Source organism: Chaetura pelagica, unplaced genomic scaffold (assembly GCF_000747805.2).
Source record: "Chaetura pelagica isolate M959 unplaced genomic scaffold, ChaPel_1.0 scaffold90, whole genome shotgun sequence".
Lineage (NCBI taxonomy): Eukaryota > Metazoa > Chordata > Aves > Apodiformes > Apodidae > Chaetura > Chaetura pelagica.
In genome coordinates, this window is record NW_009953496.1 from 2932938 (window position 1) to 2953481 (window position 20544).

A 20544-nucleotide genomic window follows, 5' to 3' on the forward strand; every position below is an offset into this window, starting at 1 on the left:
TGCTGTGAAACTGCCTCTTCCTGTGTCACAGGCAGATCTGCCTGCACCCTGAGCTGAAGCTGTGCATGGCACTGCAGCAGTGATTGCTTGCTGAGATCTTCTCTGCCCTGCTCTGGTCTGGGACAGGCTGCTGCCATCTTCACTCTGCTTTTCCCTCTAATGTGTACCTAACTTCTTGGCTCTGTTTGAGTTTAGCTACATTGCTGAGATAATAAGGGTAGTGCAATAGGTGTTGTGTTTTTTTTTAATCAGTATGAGCCTTCATTTTGATACCATTTTGTTATGACTCTACTAATCCTCTGATGCCTGACTAAATTATTTGTCATTCAGTTAGAGTCCATATGGCTCCATCAGTGAGGCAGCACTGACAGGGTTGCGTTGGTTCATTTTTTTCCCTTCCTTCTTAGTTTAAATACTGCATTAATGGGGTTTCTGATATGTCTTCTGGTACCACTGGACAGCAGCAAGGTCTGTATCCAAATCTGAGGTGTTCCAGTTGTATTTAGTGTATTGTTTGGCAGATTGAGCAAGATTGAGCATTTTAAAGAAAAAAACAGTCTAGGGAAATGAAACTTGCCAGCCTTGAAGCAGTAATTCCGAAGAAGTGGTGCTGGTTACACTATTACACCCCATTTTCCTCTGCAGGGAGATACTAAGGAAGGAATTGGGCTGGTGGTCAGTTCCACTTGTGCAGTCAACACTCATTCAAGATTACTTGAGGCAGACACAAACATGCTCAAGCTGGGTCTGTGCAGACTCTCAGGATTCAACAGGGTTTATTAACTTAGCCTCAGTGCCAAGGCAATGCAACTCTGCTGCTCCCAGGCCAAGTAGGATCTGCTTTTTTGGCACGGAGTCCGAGCTGTGAAAGCCTGCCAGGTGTGAAGGGTGCAGACTTGGGTCCAGCACCGTTGTCAGATCCAGGAGCTCTGGAAACATGAATATCTGACCATATGGATCAGCTTGGGACCTTCAGGGCTCATTAGATCAACAACAGTTTGAGCCCTATTAAATTTGAGCTTGCTTTTGTGCATGTTTTTGTTTTGGTTGTCTTTTTAGTTGTTTTGCTTTTTTAAAAGGATCTTTTATTTTTGGGGGTTGTTTCTGAACCTCAAGTTCTGGGAAAATGTATTAGCTTGGTCAGTCCAAGCTCAGGTAGTGCTTTCTGCGTATGCAGTGTGGCATGTGAGGACCTTCTTGAAAGCAGACTGCAGAGGCACTGGGCTTGCTGAGCAGGAACCAGCTCGAGGCTAGCTCTGAGTCAGAGCTGCTAGATTCTATGACCCTAAATTGACTTCAATTTCTCTTGTGCGGTGATCCCCAGCACATTTTGCAGTGAAACAGTATACAAATGTTTCCACTGCCTGCTTTCTCACAGCCAGTATGAGCTGTGATACTGGACTGCTGAGCCTTACACACAAAGCATGGAATGCTGTATGGGAACTGCTAGTTAGGACTCATGTTTTGGTTTCATGGAGTACAAAGACATTGTACATACACTGAGACTGTACATTTTATAATTGCAGTTGTCATACAGCTAATTAGGCTTTCTGTTTTGAAATTGAGAATACTCTTCGGAAAAATTGCAGTGTGCTTGGACTAAGTCAAAATAATTTTAAGGTGATGAACTTGATAGTCTGTGAATTGTTAACAGTACTTGAAATTAAATTTCCTCACAAAATTTGTAAATGCTTACTTACCTTTTCCAAGCAAAAGGTCATACAGCTCTTCTGGGTTTTTTCATATGCAGGTGCAGCTGGGACAAGTGGATATAAAATGTCCGATCACAGAGTGCAGTGAACACCTGGATGAAACAACTGTCCTCTATAATCTGCCCCATGACGACATCATCAAGTATAAATATTTCCTGGAACTCAGCCGCATTGACTCCAGCACCAAGCCATGCCCTCAGTGCAAGCACTTTACAACCTTCCGGAGGAGAGGCCACATTCCAACCCCTGCCAAATTGGAGAACAAATACAAAGTGAGCATACTTGCCAGGGCCCTGGGTTTAGACAGCACCACAAATAGGACAGCATTTGGTAGGCATCAAATGAGCTTTCTGTCATCACTGGGGCTGTGTGCAAGCTGTGATTAGGAATATGAACCTGTAGTACGTCTTTTATCAGCTACCTAATTGATTTCTAATAGTTCAAACAATTGAACTTCAGTCCTTATTTCTTTGGCAGGCAGTGTAATTTTGTCCTGTCACAATTTAAAGAGTGCTTTCTTTCTGACATGCAAATAGTACGGTCACAATCAGAAGAGACTGGGGAAGGGAAGTTGTCATTATAAATTATAATTTTAGACACACAACTCCAGCAAAGGTAAGTTTTCTCTGAAGCTCTCAGCAAAGAATTCTGGGCATTTACAGTGTTTAGCTGTTGGCTTACTCCTTCCTTAGAACAGCCCTTTGTCTGCTCTGCTTCTTGGTTTTGATTTCTTCAGTCCCTTACCAAAGATTAAACGTTACTGTTGTCTTATCAGTCACAATAGAGGAAACTTGAGAAATGGGAATGCTGTAAAAGTGTTGGGTTTTTATTTTTCCTTTTAGTAGAAGACTTGCTTATACTGTGATTTCAATCAAAGATTAAAAGCAAGAGCTGACAGATTAAGGAAGCTTATTGCTGCTGAAAGTCCATCACAGTTCCAGAACATAATGGTTCAGTCTGCAGCATCATGCTCTATGTTATTTTTCTATCCGGTTATTAGATTTGTTGTGGTTAATTTCATGACTGAGCTGGCCTTTCCTGGACAAACCAGTTTTCCTCAGTGGGAGTTTAGATGACTGTTTAGATAGCCCTAATTACACAGCATAAGACCCAGCCTGGTATAGAGATAAAAAGATAGAAGGTTCAGTATCCAGTTGAGTTGAAACCTTGGTAAAGCTAGCTCTTCAGTTATGAGCTTTTCATGTATATCTGTCCACTGCATGATTTACATGCCACAATGTCTGTTAGACTCAACGTTTTCTGATTTGTCATCTTGCACAGAGCTAGAGAAATTCAAAACTACAGGTAAAATTCTTTCTGCCCACAGCCCTTGTCCTTTACCTTCACCCATTCATTTAGCATTCCCTCAGGTGTAGACAGGATGTGCAGTCCAGGATAAATTAGATGATGCAGTGGTTCTGCAGCAATCTCTCTTAAGGTACTAGAGGCCATTATTGCCTGCTGATGTGGGTCACAGATGGTGCAGCTGTTGTATCATAGGATGGCAACTCTTGAGAATGTTCCTTGAGGCAGTAAATGGGTTGTTCTGCCCACCAGTGCCCCTTTATGAGTTAAAATGCTATGGTTAAAATGTTCACACCAAATCCCTCCAAATCATAACCATGGAAGTGCTGTGTGGTGTAAATGTTGCAAGCCAGAAGCAATTCCCTGGTCCAGTGGTGTTGAGCTATATGTAGCACTGATGTGCAGAGCTCAGATTTCTTCCTAGGAACAGACTGGCAAAATGTCCTTTGAACAGTGACTAGGTGTTGCCTGGAAGAATGTCTAGTTGATGCATGTCAGATCATTAAGGAAATGCTAGCAAATAGCATGGACTGGCATAGTCCAGAGCTTCAAGCTTCTCCATGTACCTGTGTTTTTTTCTGTCATAAGGACAGGTCTAGTGACTTATTTTAGGCTTAAGACGGTGAAGAGTTTTGCTTCAAGGGTAAGATTTAAAAAGAAGACTACACATAAGATACTGTATATGTGAGTAATTACATCCACAGCTACATGTGTACCATTATTATCTCAGGTTTGTTAGATTCTCATACGAATGTTTGTATGGCAGCTTGTCTGTGCCTTGACTTATAGGTCCTTTGGAGGTACAGACTCATTTTCTCCTTCATATAGAGTAGTAGATACCTGAGTGGAGACTCACATGTTCCCATGCAAGCAATATAAACAGCAGTTGCATCAGAGGAATTTTGTACCAGTACTGGAAGTGCTGCCTTCAGAAGAACTGAGTCATGCACGAGCAAAGTCTATGCACAATACTACTAGTAGGATCACTGCTTATGAGGGCTTAGTGCCAGTACCTTGGTTCTCCTATACACTGCAACAGGAAAACACTGCAAAAATCAAATAATATGTTTGAACAGATACTTTTGAAATGTTAATGGAATTCCTGAAATTTGATACACTATTTAAAATTATAAATAAGCTTTATAACTAAATTTGAAGAGGTAACAAGATAATTAGATTAATTTTCCTTACTTTATCTGTTTTATGTCAGCTAAACTGATCTAAACCAGCAGTTCAGTTTGCTCCTGTTTTTTGGTTTTGAGATTAAAATCTTGTGCTAAGCCTAAGAAGTTAGCTGGTACATGTATGCTGAGACAGTAAGAAAGAGAAACTTGTTCTCTAAACCTTTCTTCTCCCATTAGTGACACTTGGGACAGCACAGTACAGCAGTGGGACTGTTTAATTTTCGGTATCAAATATTTGTATCACAAACGGATCCAGCTTTAAGTAAGGAAATACTTTGCTCCCCTCTTATGACCTAAATTGGGAGCAAATGACTTGGTTGTAGCCAATATCCTAATAAACCTTTGGTCAAAGCTGGTATGTTAAAGTGCAAAGGAAATGGACAGAAATTAAAAAATGATAGTTCAGTTCCTGTGCATGGAACTGATAACAGGTTTTGCAAAAGTATGTTGGCTTGTTCTGTGAGGGTAGGTTTTTTTGGTTGGTTGTTTTTTTTGCCCCCTGAACCTGTTGTTTTAATGTTAATTCTTTGTCTTTTTTGTCTTGCCACCTGTCATTAAGAAGCAATCTTGGTTCTTGGACTGTATTTTTGCCTTGTTGACCTGTGAGGTTCATAATGTGGTTTTCTTGTCCACTTCTGTCAAGAGATATAAATTGTGTAAAATAAGGTCTTGACTGCTTGGATTTGGAAACATAAATGTTTTTTCAATGCAGTTGTTTTATAATGATAGTGTATTTTAACTACTCAAGAGCTTCTGAAACTCAGTACTCTAGAACTAGTAGGAATCTGTACTTGCAAAGACGCTATGATAGAGTATGATAGAGCGTATTTTTGTAGTTTGTACCAATCACTTCCCCTGTTTTAGGATCAGATTTTAACCTTGAGTAGCAGATATCTTCTGCACATCACCTAATCTGTCTTGAGCCTGAAATGCTGCAAACATGCTCTCCCTCTTTGCTCTCAGCTTTTCATTCCTGCCAATGTGCTTTTGCTTATGTTGATGTTTTGCTGTCTCACTGGGAGCTGGATCAAAGATCAGCTCCAGTGGGGTACAGGATTTGTTTTTTTGTTGTTGCTTTTTTTCAGCTGGTACAAGAGAGTAGATGGGTTGATGACAGGAGGAGGCAGCTGTTTTGGCAGGAGCCCATGTTTACTTTGGAATAAAGTGATTGTGTAGCTGTAGCCAGATATTGTAATTCATGTAATCAGTTAGTTGCACAATTAATTCGGCCATCCTATTATATAGCTGGCATTCCAGTAAGCAGCAGAAAATCCAGCTAAGCTTCTTGCAGCTTCAGGCTCTCAATATTTTTAATGTGCAGTCAGTTTTGCTACCATCATCTGACATTGGGCAGCGTTTTTTGTTGCTGTTGCCTACCAATTTTGAAGGGTCTCTTCCTGGGAGGTGAGGAAAATTAGAGTAGTTTGCAGTACAGAGGCTATCTAGGAAAATGGAAAATGTTAGCCTCCAAGGTCAGTGTTTCAGAAAGATGAGAACCAAAGGGTTAGTATGAGAGGCTGTGTAATCTTTTCTATTTCAAGGGAGACTGACCTCTAGATGGCATGGAAGTTTGTGTATATATCCATCTTCTCCATTCTGATTGACTGAAATAAATGAAAGTCACAAAATAAATGGAAAAAATGTTTGTGTGAAGAAAAGCATACTTTAAAAATCTACTAGATTAACGTTTGTGGCTTTTTCAGATACAGCTTGTCTGCTTTTCTGGACCACAATACACACATTTTACTGCTTTAAATTATATATAGACGGCATTTCTGTGCCCTGGGTATGAAGGTCCATCACAGAGAAGATTTTAAAAGTTACGAAGATACTGGACAGGATACTCACTAGTAATCTAATCTATCTTGTGCATATTGGTTTCCAAGAGATAGTGGAAACAGATCAGTGCTCTTTTGTTAATTTGTTTAGTAGCGATAAATATGCTCTTCTTTACATTCTTCAGAGTGGGAATTTTTCCTTTTAAGTTGTTTTTATTAGGAGAATTCATCTGTGAAGGAGAGATGCAGGATAGTGTGTTTCATTTGGTTTAGTATCTGAGCCAGCCTAACAATAGATCAGAGAAAGGGCACCAATTGTATTTTGTATTGCGTTTGTTTTATACTTTTCTCTCAGCCTTAGGCATTACCATGTTTTTAAGCAAAAAGTAATAATGTTTGTAATCCACACATTGCAGCATGCAGCAAGGGAATTAAATCGGCCTAGTATCATCCCTGATTATTTTGCTGCTTACCTGTGTCTTCCTTAACTTTATCAACTGGAAGCATATGATAAATGCAATTTTCTTCTCTGTGAGGTATCTCACTGTATGCCTTTAGAAAAATGTTACTTTGTAGCTGTAGAAAACAATAAGTCATGATTGCACAGGATACAGTATTGCATTGTCTTCAAGTCTGCTTGATATGAAGGAAGGAAGGTCTAACACTTAAATGCATGTACAGTATTTTTTTTACAAGGATAATGACTAATAGATGGTAACTGACTGAACTGTTAATGTGTTGTAATAAGAAGAAAATCTGCCAACTTCTTGATACTGCTTCCCTTCTTTGTACTTTCACCTTATGCCCAGGGAAAGCATCCCAAAGGGCAGAATACTGGCTTATGGGTAGTGAAAAAGTATTAATTCTCTTGACCATTAACTCCCATTCTTACACTTGCTGATCTGTAGATGTGGATTGATATAAAGAGGTAAGCTGAGGTGATGTATTAAGCAAGACATCATGTAGTCCACTGTGAAAGGTAAAATACTTGTTAAACAGTGCTGTAGAGACAGAGAGTTACATAGCTTTACACAAATGAAGCTGACTGTTAACCCACTGCTGTGGTGTAAAACCCATTTGTTCTCTACAAGTAAAGACTACTGAAAAATGGGTCAGCTGGTGTCGTAGAAATGCTCATCTTGAGCCATTGTGTCGATTAGGTTTTTAATGTGAAACATTGAAGGCAGAATCCTAAATGCTGTCTCTGTGTATAGAATGTGGGGAATAGCATTAAGGTTAGCAGAAGGCTTAATTTCCTGGTCATGCATCAGGGATCAGATCAGCTTTGTATTAGCCTGCTGGTAGTGACAGATGTAGGAATTGCACATGTAAATAGTAATTTTGGCTGCCCCCCAGCAAAATACTTACGGGAGATCAGAAGGCCTGCTTTGGACTCTTAACTGGAGCCAGGGCACCACTCCACCAGTCAGCCTCTCTGAGCAGTGAGCACAGCAGCTGGTGGGAGTGAGGACTTGAGAACTATGTTTTGGGGGCTTCACATGCAACTACACTCTAGGATGTAGTTCCTGAACAGCACCCCAACACCATGCATGGCCAGCACAGACACATGCAAGGTACAGTGGTGAAACAGGTCTGGACACTGATAAAACCAAAGAGCCTTTTTTTGGCTGGTTGAATTCCCCAGCCCCATTCCTCACCTGGTGCAGAGCCAGGGCAGTGCCAGGCATGGGTTGCAACTGGAGCTGGTCAACAGAACTTGGCAGTAGCTTGAAGGTTTTGCCTTCCCATCTTTTACGCTGAGATGTTTTACTGCCAAGCACTGCATAAGTGAAGATGTTGTAGGAGCCTAGATTTGCCTGTGTCTAAATGTGGCTTCTAGTTCTTGCCTCTCTTAGTGATGATCCGGGTAGCAGGCCCGTCTTTCATCAGATAAGCACCTGCACTGTGCCTATTTGTTACTTTACATACACAGGAAAACTAGCCAGGCTCTGGAGGAAGACATAATGACAAGGGTACCTGTTTGATGCAATGATTTAAAACTTAAGAAATGGGAAGAACAGATTGTTCCTCAATTTGAGGAGCTTGGCTTGAGGTTTTTTTGCTGTTAGGTGTAGTCGGTGGCAAGCAGGCTGTTTGGCACAGCCTCAGCTCACTGGTATGCAAGCAAGAGCAAAAGGAGGTGCCTGAGTTCCAGGTGGTAGTTGTGGCTCTTGAATGAAACTCTTTTGGCATCTTCTAATTAGACCATTTCTCATACATGCTTCATAACCCATTCTGGGCTCTGTTGAGCCTCTTCAGAAGACCAGGTACTCCCTGGTGATAGCCAGACAGCAAAGTTTGTAACTATAGGACTGAGATCTACCACGCTGAAAACTGGCTGCTGATTTTAGCTGATCTCAGGCAGGCATTGGAGCTTTCTAGATTTTGCTTTTTGGCATTTGCACCACGTGGTGAATTTGGGAAGCAGTTCCTCTGGTTTAACCAAGCTTCATTTGATTTGGTCTTTAGCAGTAAGTTCTGTATTTTCTCTTTTTTACAAAAGAAAAAGAACAAGTTAGCTTCCATTACTTGTATGTTTAAAACAGACATTTCAAAAGATGTTAGATCTTTGCTGGGCATTTACTCTCTTAAATTAAAAGCAGTGGTTTTTAAATGAACTTTCTAGTTAGGTTGGCACCCTGCTTGCAAACATGTGGTATTTTCTTATTTATACAGATCCAGTGTCCCTCTTGCCAATTTGTCTGGTGTTTCAAGTGCCACTCTCCCTGGCATGAAGGTGTTAACTGCAAAGAATACAAGAAGGGAGACAAGCTGTTGCGTCATTGGGCCAACGAAATCGAACACGGGCAAAGGAATGCCCAGAAGTGTCCAAAATGCAAGGTGAGCTGCTCTCCCTTGGCTTGCAGGTAGTGGCATCAAACCATTTAAATATGTATTTAAAGTAAACATTTGTAGCTTCAGCTTGGTGTTGGAAATGGAATTAATGCTTGCTGTGCAGATTCTTGCCAATAATGCATTGAGAAAAACAAGTCAGGTTCCTGTACTGAATCTGCAGACTTTCTGCACATAAAATAAAAATTAGGGAACTCCTAAGAGGAATTTTTAATGTATGTTTATAATGATTTTGTATTACAGGACAATTTTTTAAAAAAAATAAATCTTCAAAGTTTTAAAGAAATGTAAAGCTTTAGAGAAATACGGTGCCCTTCATCAAGTTTTCCAAAGTGCTTGGGTGAATTGAGTTTCTTCTGACTAAGGCAGAAAGAAGTCTATCAAGAAGTTAACTAAGGGAGACTTGAAAGATTTGGCAAAACCAGAGTATTTTTAGGATTAAATGTCAGTTCTTCACAAGCCTTTCTCATAAGTGAGTTAATTTTCAACAGAACAAAATGCAGTCCTCTGCCCTAAAACCATAATTAGTCTGTTCAAGGACAGGAAGTATTTTCCCCTAATCAAATAGGATGCAACAGCCCTGGCACACCCCTGCCCCAGCTGTCCTTAATGAAGGTGGTCATTATATTTGTTCACTGTTTTTTTCACAGCACTTGTCTCCAGCTGCTGTCAGAGTAGTAAGTCAAAACCATGAGAGCACCATGGTGGTGGGACACTGTCCTTTTTTGAAAGGGAGTACCTAACCTGAACCTGTTCACTTCATAGACAAGATAAAGTAAGAAAACTGGAACATTTAGCAGGATATAAATATTGAATGGAAAGATTTGCTTCTAAAAGTCTGAAGTATACTTTTATCATACTTTGAGCCTTATCCACTCTACAAAAAGGGTGCGGACAGGCTGGAGAAGGTCCAGAGAAGGGCCACAGGGATGGTCAGAGGAACTGGAGAACCTGTCCTATGAGGAGAGGCTGAGCATAGTGGGCTTGTTCAGCATTGAGAAAAGAAGACTTAGGGGAGACCTTATTACAATGTTCCAGTACTTATAGGGCAGCTATTGAGAAGATGGAGACTCCCTGTTTACAAGGTGTCACATGGTAAAGACAAGGGACAAGGAACCCAAGTTGCTTCTGGGAAGATTTTGATTAGACATGAGAGAAAAAAGTTTCACCACTAGGACTGTCAAACATTGGAATAGTCTCCTAGGGGAAGTGGTAGATTCCCCCACATTGGACAGTTTAAGTCTCAACTTGACAGGATGCTGAGGCATCTCATATAAACTGTAGTAGATGATCCTTGACGTCCCTTCCAACCTGGCACTCTGTGATTCTATGATTACCCAGTGCAAGTAAGAAAATGTTTATCCATTGACTATCTTAGATTGGTCTTGGGGAAAAAATGTCTGTGATGCCATAGCTTGAAATTGGAGGAGTTTCCCCTTCCTCCTGTGTACATGTGACATTGAACAGCATTCTAACAGCTTGCCATTTGTTAAGAGTTGATAGGTTTGCACCAGTTCTAAAGATCTTTACTTTCCGGGAAGTCTTGAAGTAAAATCTGTTTAGAAATTTTATTTCTTTTGGAGCAGAAGAAGTACCTGTTCTGATTTTAATTCTTTGACTTGTGTCTGGGCTCAGGTTTTATGACAATGTGAATGATGTAACTATTGAAATAAGTTGCCAAAAAAAAGAGAAGAAAATGCACCAAGCGAAAAAGCTTGAATGTGGAATAGCATGGGGAAGAAGGCTGCTAGCTGGAAAGAGAAAGGAACTAAAACTGCTAACCCTAACATGTTATCCTTAATAAGTTTGAAATTTAAAACGCCACATGTGCAACTGTTTTCACCTTTGAAAGAAAAGGCTGAATTCTTAAAACTTACACAGTTAAAGTCACTAATTTTGAGACCTGAAGTTGCGTGAGTTTGGATATTAATCCCAAAAATACTTTAGGTTTCTTTTTATAATGAAAATAAAATAAGATCTCCCTGGTCGGAGGCAGTATGGGAAGTTTTGAAAGTAGCACAGAAACAGAATCGGTTAACAAGTCTTTTCTGGTGTGTGTTGACACAAGTGAGTATTGAAGAAGGGAGTTCAACCTTTTCATAGACTGTGTCACTCCCTCACTCCTGATATTTTTCTGCAGAGGTGAAAAACATTTTTCTTGCCTACAACCTCCAAAATGTTTATACCAACACATTGCTTGTTTTTAAATCAAATTTATAACCAGCAAGTAATCAAAAGAACCACTTAACCAGCAGCTATTTGTACTATTCTTTTTTCTTAATCTGTTATTGAGTAGTTCTGAAAAAACACGTATTTTGCAGTGTTCTTCATCACAGCAATGGTATGTCTGGGCACATGGAGATAAAAATACCAACAGTAAACAATCTGGGGATAGGAGGATTGGAACTAATGCTTTCTCTGCTCCTCTCTCCAGCTATCCTCCCAAACCCCCTATATAAAATAACATCAAATCAGATGACTGTCATATTTCCAAATAAAATAAACAGTGAGAGAGAAAACAGAGTTGGTAACATGCTTTATCCTAGAACCACATAGGCAGTGTTTCAGGTGACAACATAATTTATTTTGATATATGTATAGATTCTATTTTAAAAACTTTTTTCACATTTTGGTTAAAAATTTGCAGCAGCCAAAACTGACAAACAGATTTGAGTAAAAGTTTTAATCTTTATCCTTAAACTGTAGTTAATAGAAATTAAATTCTACCTTCAGTAAAGGTAGAATTTCTTCACTGAAATAACTTATGAGGTTATTGTTAACTTCTGAAGTGTGATACTGATTACAGTGTAAACTGTGACCAAACTTTACAGGTATCTTCTAGAGATAATTTTATATATATATATATATATATACACACAGACAGACATATTTACACACAGACTCTTTCATTTCAGTGGGTAGCTGTACCCACTGAAAAGTAGAATGCATTCTTATTATCTTGTCTGGGCATGCAGGTGAGAAAATGAGAGCACTCTGGTGTGTGTGTACATAGGCAGATCCTTAGGCAAGTATTCACAAGTTTTTCATTGGTTTTGGCAAGTGCTTTGAAAAAACATAATCCTTTGTAATGTGAATACTAGTGGGAGCTCTTAAATAAGCTTTATTCCTTTTTCCTATAGGTGTACACAGCTTTAGTGCACCTAGTAGAAATAGCATATATTTACCCAGTCTCTCAAGATTTATTTTACATAAGCAAATAAAAATGCTATATACTGTCAGAATTCAGAATTGTAGATGCATTTTAGGACTGTATTTCAGTATGAAAATATTGCAAAATGCTACTTTTATTACCTGTATCTTAATTTTTACATATTTTTTCTTCTCAATAGAGCCTTTTTCAAATTCATTATACACTGTTCTGAGAAACTCAGCAGAGACCATTTTTTTCCAACAAGACTTGTCCAAAAAGTGCTGGTCTTGTTCTAGAGAGAGCTGGTTAGTGAGTGCAAGTTTACTACATACTGTTTGATACTTTTTCATAAGATCTATGACCTTACTTGTCTTTCCTGACTACAGGTTTAGGATTTTATTTTTTACAATTTCTTGCAATGACATGTTTGCAGCAAAATGCCTTTTTGCACAAGTGTTTTTACAGTATAGGAAATCGAGGCAGTATTTCATGTTGGTGTTACCATGTTATGGTGTTTCAAAACCAACACTGAGCAAACAGGGAACAGCAGCTTTAGATTAGACAGCTTTGATCAGTGCAGAAATATAAGTAATTAACTAAACATGTCAGTGCAAATTGAGGAGTATGTACTTCTTATCTCTGGATTCACTGTTGTGAGTAATATGAGTGTTATCAAATAACCTAGAGCGTAGTTTTTGAAGGTACTCTGCAAATTATTTCTCCTCTTCTGGAAGGAGGAGAGTCCTTGCTTGTTTATGAAGGGATGAAGCTGGGCATCAGGTTTTCTTCAAAAGGAGTAGAGAAGAAAATGCCGCTGTCATCCTCAGATCTCTTGGAAGTGATTTCCCTGGAATATTTCTATGAGAGGGCATGTAAGGTGCAGAGGGTGTAAGGTGAGGGTCTGAAATAGTCACTGTGCCACTTCAGTTGTTTCCTTAAGACTCTGAGCTGTGTCTGCTTTGCTGTTGGTGTGTAATTTTCACCCCTCTTGTTCTGCAAGCCACTATGTTGGGTTTCTGAATGACTGTACTTTTCCCTGTAAGGTGAGAGTATGTCTTCGAGTTTGATCAGGCTCTGGGTGCAGGATGGAGCCAGTAACACTGACTGAATGCTGGGAGGTAGAAACTGGCCTTGCAGTCATCATGCTTTCTCCTTGCTTCCTCCACCCACACCGTTCTGCTGGGGAGCCTGCAGTCACAAGGCACCTCTGAACCCCACACAGTCCCAGCTAAGTATAGCAGCCTGCATTCCTAGCCCCCTACATTCTCCCAGCTGCCTGCTGCATTCTGCCATATTGCCAACGGAGCAGGAGCACTTGTGTGATATCTGACCCATCAGTGATTGCTTTCTCAACCTATAGATTTGTAATTCATCTCTGTCAGTGGATTATCCTGAGGGGAGGGAGGTAAGTCCATGCAAACCAGAGCTGAAGTTGATCTGGTGAGATGTCATGTCTTAGCCTTGGAAGCAGCCTGACTAATTCATACAAAGTTCATCTGGCACTGTCAGTTTGTGCATATAATGGGAGTCCAAACCCCATATCTAAGGTTTGGGTGTTTTTTTTGTTTCTTTTTTTTTTTTTTTTTTTTTTAGTGGAGTCTCTCCTCACTAAAAATGAGAGTTTTTTGCAACAAAAAATACAGGCAAGTACAATTTTTTTCCAAATTTGTGGCTTTTTAAGACAGTTAGACATGTGCAGATAAGTATTCACTGAAATCTTTTTAATATTTTGCTTTTTGAAGAAGCAAAGCTGAAGTGTATATCATTGAAATATGTGTCCATAAGAAAATAAATAACATATCAACTTCATGCTTTAAGAGGACAGTCTGGAGGATTTAGAGGAAAACCAAGTAGATTTAGGAGTGACTGGAGTTATTCCTGGCTAACTGGAGTTAGGATGCTTCTAGGAAAGTGTAGAAGGATGGCAGACAGTGTCCCAGAGGTGGGTATTTCTGAAAGGTGTTTGGGATAGAATGTATAAAGCTATTGTCAGAGATTCCTTGAAGTTCTTCCTACCAAAGAAAATTAATTTTTTTAAAGGTGAAGTAGTTTTGGTATTAGTATTTACATCTACAGTTTTTATAGGCTCCAGGCTTGTGAAGATTTTCCATTAGGATTGATGGTAAGCTAATAGATTGTGTTGGTGAGTTGGAGAAGATAGAGTTCAACAGTCTTGATTTTAAAAAGAAAAAAAACAACAAAACAACACAGTTCCATTATTCTCGTAAGATCTTATTCCCTTATTTAAATGTTTAAGATGGAGATACATTACTGAATTAACAGATGAGGAAAGGTACCTCTAAATTAAAAAATTCTATGTGCTCGTCTGAATTTCAGTCCCTGAACAACTAACTAGAATTCCATTTTAAAATTAATTTATAAAAAGACACTAAGGCCCTGTGTACAAATCCCACATTCAGAATTAAAATTCTGTCATTTCAGTTGAAGTTAATGACTTAGGAATTAAACAAAATAATCTATGTTTTTATGACTGGGCTCAAAATATTTTCATATAAAACCTGAAAAATGTAATCAAAAGTCAAACTGACAAAATCTTTTTGAAGAAAATAGTGCATAACTTAAGAAGTTATGCTTAAGTTGGTATAATATTGGGAAGAATTTTTTCCTTTCCATTCAGCATGCAGTAAATGCTTAAACATTAAAGTTTTAAAGACACGTAGTTTATGAAGCTCATCAGCAATTGTATTTTTTCAGGTGCTTCTGGAAAACGAGGCTTCTGTGATTCAGGTGAAGGAGTGGCAGATGAACCGAACAGCAGGCTTTCTTGGGGTGGAGGGGTATAGCTGCTTGGTCAGTTTGTTTGCATCCCTTCTATGGGATCAATGCAAGTGCCCTACTTGCCTGATGAAGAATAACATTTTATAACCCAGCCCTCTTTTTTTGTGAATACTTTTCCCTCTTATGCTTAAAAGAAACATTTGGAAGTATAGAAATAGAAATTCTGTAAGTGCTGTCGTTTGCACAAGGATGTTGGCAGGTGTACTTGGAGCTAATTTTTCAACTGCATCATCTGCCCTGGAATCTTTTACCAGAAGTATTTTTCATTAGGTGTAGGCAGTGCCAGTTTGGGTAAGCAAGATTTCTGAGATCCCAGATGAACCATGATCGGTATCAGAGCACAAGCACAGTTGACCCTCTCAAGTATGTTGGATACCCTAGGAGTCACAAGTGTCTTGGGGTGCGAAGCTTCAGTGTTCCCTAAGCTTCCAAGATCTCTGGTTCTTGCAGGGCCACAGGTCTTAACCTGTACCTCCCTGCAAAGTAAGTATATGTAGTTATGGATAAGAATTTCAGGAGATGTTTGTTGATTTTATGTTTCAACAAGTAAAAATCCAGTTGGATGTAATGAAAAAATATTCCCAAGGAGGAAGAGTGGTGAAGCATGGGACAGGTTGTCTTAAGAGTCTGTGACATAACCATACTAGGAAATTTTTTAAGCCTAGTAGGACAAGGACTGGAGCAATCTGATCTGACTTTGAAGTTAGCCCAGCTTGGAGCTAGGGGTTAAAATAGATGACCTCTAAGGGTCACTTCCAACCTCAATTATTAGGTAACTTTATCTGCTGTTTCATTGCGAAGCATGGTCTGTGGGTGGGAGTATAGGGGGAGGTCTTCAGCAGTTCTGTGAGCTAGGAAAAGTGTGTTTACAACCCTGTTATAAACAGGGCTGTATAGGAACTATAAACTAAAACTGAAGCCTTACAAAATTTGTACAAAGTAGGTGAACATACCAGTTTTGCAGGTGAGTACATGGAGGTACAAGAATAGAGTTATTTCATGCAGGTGAACAGCAGAAAGATGGATGTAGAACCTAGGCACCCAGCTTTTGATGGCACACGGTGGGCGTTATGAAAACTTGGTGTAATTATTTTATATAATTTGTAGAATCTTTTTTTAAACAAACAAAAATCCCAACAAAAACCACAAAAAACCCCCCACAAAACAAACAAAAACCCAAACAAACAAGCATCAAAAAAAGCCCCACATACTTTTCAAATCATTCACTATAACAGCAGAGCCTTTCTGACATGTATCACAAAATGCTATATCCTTTCATGATAGTAATGGGAGTGGAGCCACAGGTGGCAAAAGAGGGAAACCCATCCGTGGAGGGGTCAAACAGAGTTCATTACTATGTTTATTGTGCTGTTGGGGTTTTTTTTAGTAAAGTTTGGTGATCATTTGTCTAAATAATAAAAACAATTTTTCAGTAAGGGCAGGATTTGCTTAGATTGTCATCTGATACAAAGAGTATTTAAACAAAAAAGCAGAGTTACATAGGAAAGATTTCTTAAGTAGAAATCTAGAAACCACTAACTCTCATTTGATGCTTGAAAACATGCCTGAGCAAACCATAACTCTCTTAGGACAGCCACAGTATGTATTAATGCAATTAATTAAAGGCATTAACCCCCCTGAGTTATGCAGGGCATTGCTTGTGGTGTCTTTTCTTCTGGTGCGTGGATTGCACAGGGTAGCACCCACTTTCCTGTTCTCAGGGAGGGGGGGGAAAATAATCTTTGGTTTTTTGCTTCTGCTCACACAGATCCACATCCAGAGAACAGAAGGGTGTGACCACATGACCTGTTCACAGTGTAACACTAATTTCTGTTACCGTTGTGGGGAGAGATACCGCCAGCTCCGGTTCTTCGGAGATCACACATCAAACCTCAGTATCTTTGGATGCAAATACCGCTACCTCCCCGAGAGACCACATTTAAGGAGATTAGTGCGAGGCTCTGTTTGTGGTAAGTGGATAAACGTTCCACGTGGAGAGCTGCACAATGTAGGGGGGGTATCAACAGCAGTTGAATAAAAGCTACTGGTTTAAAGTATTGAATGGGCAGCTTGTTGCTTAGGTATATTAAAAGGTGGTTTTACTAAATATATTTTCATATCTAGCATTTGGAGTTACTTTTTGATGGCCTGTGAATTAGTAAGTATTGTCTCCTCTTCTGAAAGCTTCTGTTTCCTAACCTTTTTTAGTTCAGCAAAGTGGAAAAATACTGCCAATATACATACTGCTACATAAAAGCATATAAGAGAAATGGATCAGGGCAGGAACCTTTTTTGAATGAACTTTGTGTCAAGGATTCCTTTAAATAAAGCACTGATTGAGTTTGAACCTGACCTTATTTTGAAAAACCCAGACAGTCAAGCATGTCCATTTAAACAGAAGGACATTTATCTTTTAAATTTTGGCTTTGGTTCAGATAAAATCCAGCTTAAACCAATGTGCAATTATAGACATTAATTTTTCTTGCAGATATATAATGCCAAAAGCTGGACTTTTTTTCATTAAAAGAGGCACTCTTAACTTGCATTTCAATCTGTCTTGATATATAGAAATAGAAGAAAAATGGATAAAATAGATAATTACTGCCTGTGTGGCATTGTACACATGCATTAACTCAAGTCCTGACGGTGAGTTTACAACATGTAAATCTATCTATAACATTATAGGAAATGTTTGTATAAGGTTTTGAGAACTGGAAGCCTATTAAGGAAAATAGGACCTCTTGTACTTTGAATTAGTCATAGGAATTGGAGATGACTTGGGATTCACCTAGACTGAGGAAGTGCTTTGAGCTTATCAATTGTAGAGGCTGCATGTAAAGGTAAAGGTGAGAGACTGAATGTTTGGAAACAGGAGTCAGCAGACCTTCAGTGAAAGCAATACTTCTGAGCCAAATGTGTTCTAGTAAGAAAACTAGGTGATTTTCCAGTTTGGATTAAAACAAGAACTGGCACACAAACTCATAGGCACTTAAGATTTCAGAAGAGCTTTTGGTAACTTTCACCAGTTTAGACAGTTCTTAAATTATGGTTTTGGCTTCCATAAAATCTAATAGGTCTATAGGATTTCACTCTGCATTGTGTGGAGCAAGTACTTTCATCCTTCTGTTGTGTTTGTGATTTTATCATGAAATTGAGTAAATAAGAGTAGTTTGCTTACCTTGTATCTTTCTCATACAGACCCTCCATCAGATTCTTTTTTGTCATGATCTTTGATATTTTTTGTTATTTTGTTTTGAACTGAAGTTTCCAAGTCTTCGTCATTTAAGATCAAATTGAAAATCCAGAAATCTTGAATTCCAGTTAGAGATCACACCTAGGCTAAGATGTGTCAGATGAGCTAGAACTGTAGCTGTAAAAATGTTCACTCTTTTATCAGGCAAGAGTGGAGCATTATCATCAGTAGGTGTTACTGTACAAGCCTGGATTTTGGCTGTTTTGAGAGTCAGCTGAAGATGTTTGAAAGAGGGGATGATAGAGAAATAGGTCATTAGAAGCATAGCCTCTAAATTTTAGTAGCATGTAGCAAGAAATAAAGGTTGGATTACATGTAATAAAACTATTCTGCTACTTAGCTAAGTAATGGAAATTAAGAAGACATTATCTTGACTGTCAGTGAGACGCTGGTGAAGTACAGAGAGGTTTTCTTCTGTGTCTCTTTATTCTCTTGCCAGGGAGATGAAGTACTTGTTTAACCAATTGTAGTGCCTTTGTAGCCTCCTCTGAACATTCCAAGAACATTCTTTGGCTTGTTTGTATCAAATCTGGTTGGGTGGGGTGTGTAGAAAGGAAAGAACACTTTGTGGCAGGCTGGCATACTATCATGGCTTCTGTTGAAAAGTGAATGTTTGTGCCTACAATGACAAACTGTTCTGTAATAAAAAATAATAGAAAATAATTTATAACATAAATTTAAACATACTTTTCTTCATAAACCAATGGCTTTGTAAAGACAATAGAAATCACATGAAAAAAAATGGCATCAGAATTGTTTTGTACAATGCAGTTAAAAATTATTGGTGTAAAAGGTACATATCCACTACTTTGCAGTGATTGCTGCTTCTTGTACTCTTACTGGATGGTAACTCATGCAAGTCTCATTCACCTTCTGTTAACTTGTTCCTTAATTTAATTTACAGAGGTAATGAGAGAGGAGTTAAATGTGGTAGATATATGAGAAGAAAATATATTTTGTTTTGGTTTTAAAGTTTAACCTTTAGAAAGAATGCACGGGTAACTAAAGGATGATCCTGTCCCATGATGATGAAAGGTCATTTTGTCCTGTAAGATCATGGAACAGCACAATACTCATAACTTCATATTCACAGGCAGAAAGATAAAGACTCTCACTCGTGCTTTAGTTCAGCTTTGGTTAGTTTGTGTATGTAACTAAACATGTTCTTAAACTGAATTAGCTTAGGAACTTTTCTTTGTGTCTGGAAAGAAAATACTTCAGTGAAACACTAGGTTAACCCTTTCTGCAGATGCTGTTTCTGTGTACTTAGTCACCAGTTCAGTGATTCAAGTGTTTAATAATTTTGGTACCAATCATCATAATCATGGAATTAGAATTATTAAGTAGAGAGAGTTCATACCTTAACATGACCTTTTATAAGCTTTACTTTGAAGTTGCTAAAGGGTCTGGTAATATTTTAAAACGCTTTTAATTGCTGATTTTTGTGGAATTTTCTTGAGGTTTTCCATCACACTACATTCCTTCTCTGTCTACACTTGAATAATTTATTTTACAATCTCTATAATACAGTGCAGTGAAGTCCCAAGAGGTCTACCATTAGGATGCCTAGCAACTCGACTAATAGGAATAATATTTGCCAATTTTATTCTTCTAGGAACTAATGTTTCCTACCCACAAAACTCCTATGAAATTTAAAAGCTTTCAAAACAGAGCATGAAAAGGTCCAATTCATTTAATCACTGTAAATATTTCCAAAATATCTCATTTTTCCTCAGACTGCCCAAATTAGTGGCTCAGGTTATGGAGAGGTTTACATCATTATTGAATGAAGTAATCCATTTACTGAAATGTGATATAAGTGACTTGAGAGGAAAGTGCAGGGAGGGAGGGAGGTAACAAACTAACTTTTCCTCCCTTTAAAAGGTAATCTTTCAAACACACACTTAACTTCAGAGAATTGCTAGATTTCAAATCCCAGATCAAGCTGCTGGGGCATCAGTAAAATCCCTGCCCTGATGCATTTTCAAACATCTGGGACAAGTGACATATTTGATCCAGATGCGCACTGAACACAGCGAGGGAGGTTCTGCCATTGAGTTGAAAGTATGTGAGACATGAAAGATAACTTGGATTCAAAGTTCAGTTTTGACTTCGGTGTTTCAGAAGGAGCCCTGCCTTTCTTCTGTGCACTTCAACGTTAAAGAATATGAGCAAATTTCTATTTGTTCTCAGTGTCTTGTACTCTAGCTGGTGTGCTGCACAGTCTCACTGCCTCAATCATGTAAAAGCAGAAACATATCCTATTAAATGTTGATCAAAAATAGACTTGGCTGTGGTTTGATTTGGACCTAAATCACAACTGTACACAAGGATGTCACCATAGCCTTTTAAAGTGAGCAGAAGTGTATTTAGAGTTGATGGTCTCATCACCCTGAGCTAATATAAACTCTCCAAGATGCTGGTTTGCTTGGCATCTTTCCAGGGTGGTTGTTGTACAGTAGGATTCCAGAGAAGCCAAATGATAGTAGCTTCATAGCTATCGCATTCC

At 38.8% G+C, this 20544-nt stretch overlaps 1 protein-coding gene across 1 annotated transcript in view; it reads left to right on the forward strand.

The window, feature by feature from the left end:
* Positions 1 to 1744: 1744 nt before the first annotated feature.
* The window catches only part of RNF217 (ring finger protein 217), a 21947-nt gene continuing 3147 nt past the window's right edge, over positions 1745 to 20544 (forward strand). Inside the window, exons 1-3 of the mRNA XM_009999100.1 lie at positions 1745 to 1984; positions 8656 to 8820; positions 16551 to 16752. Of these exons, the coding sequence (XP_009997402.1) occupies positions 1745 to 1984; positions 8656 to 8820; positions 16551 to 16752 (607 nt within the window). The remainder of the gene's footprint in view (positions 1985 to 8655; positions 8821 to 16550; positions 16753 to 20544) is intronic.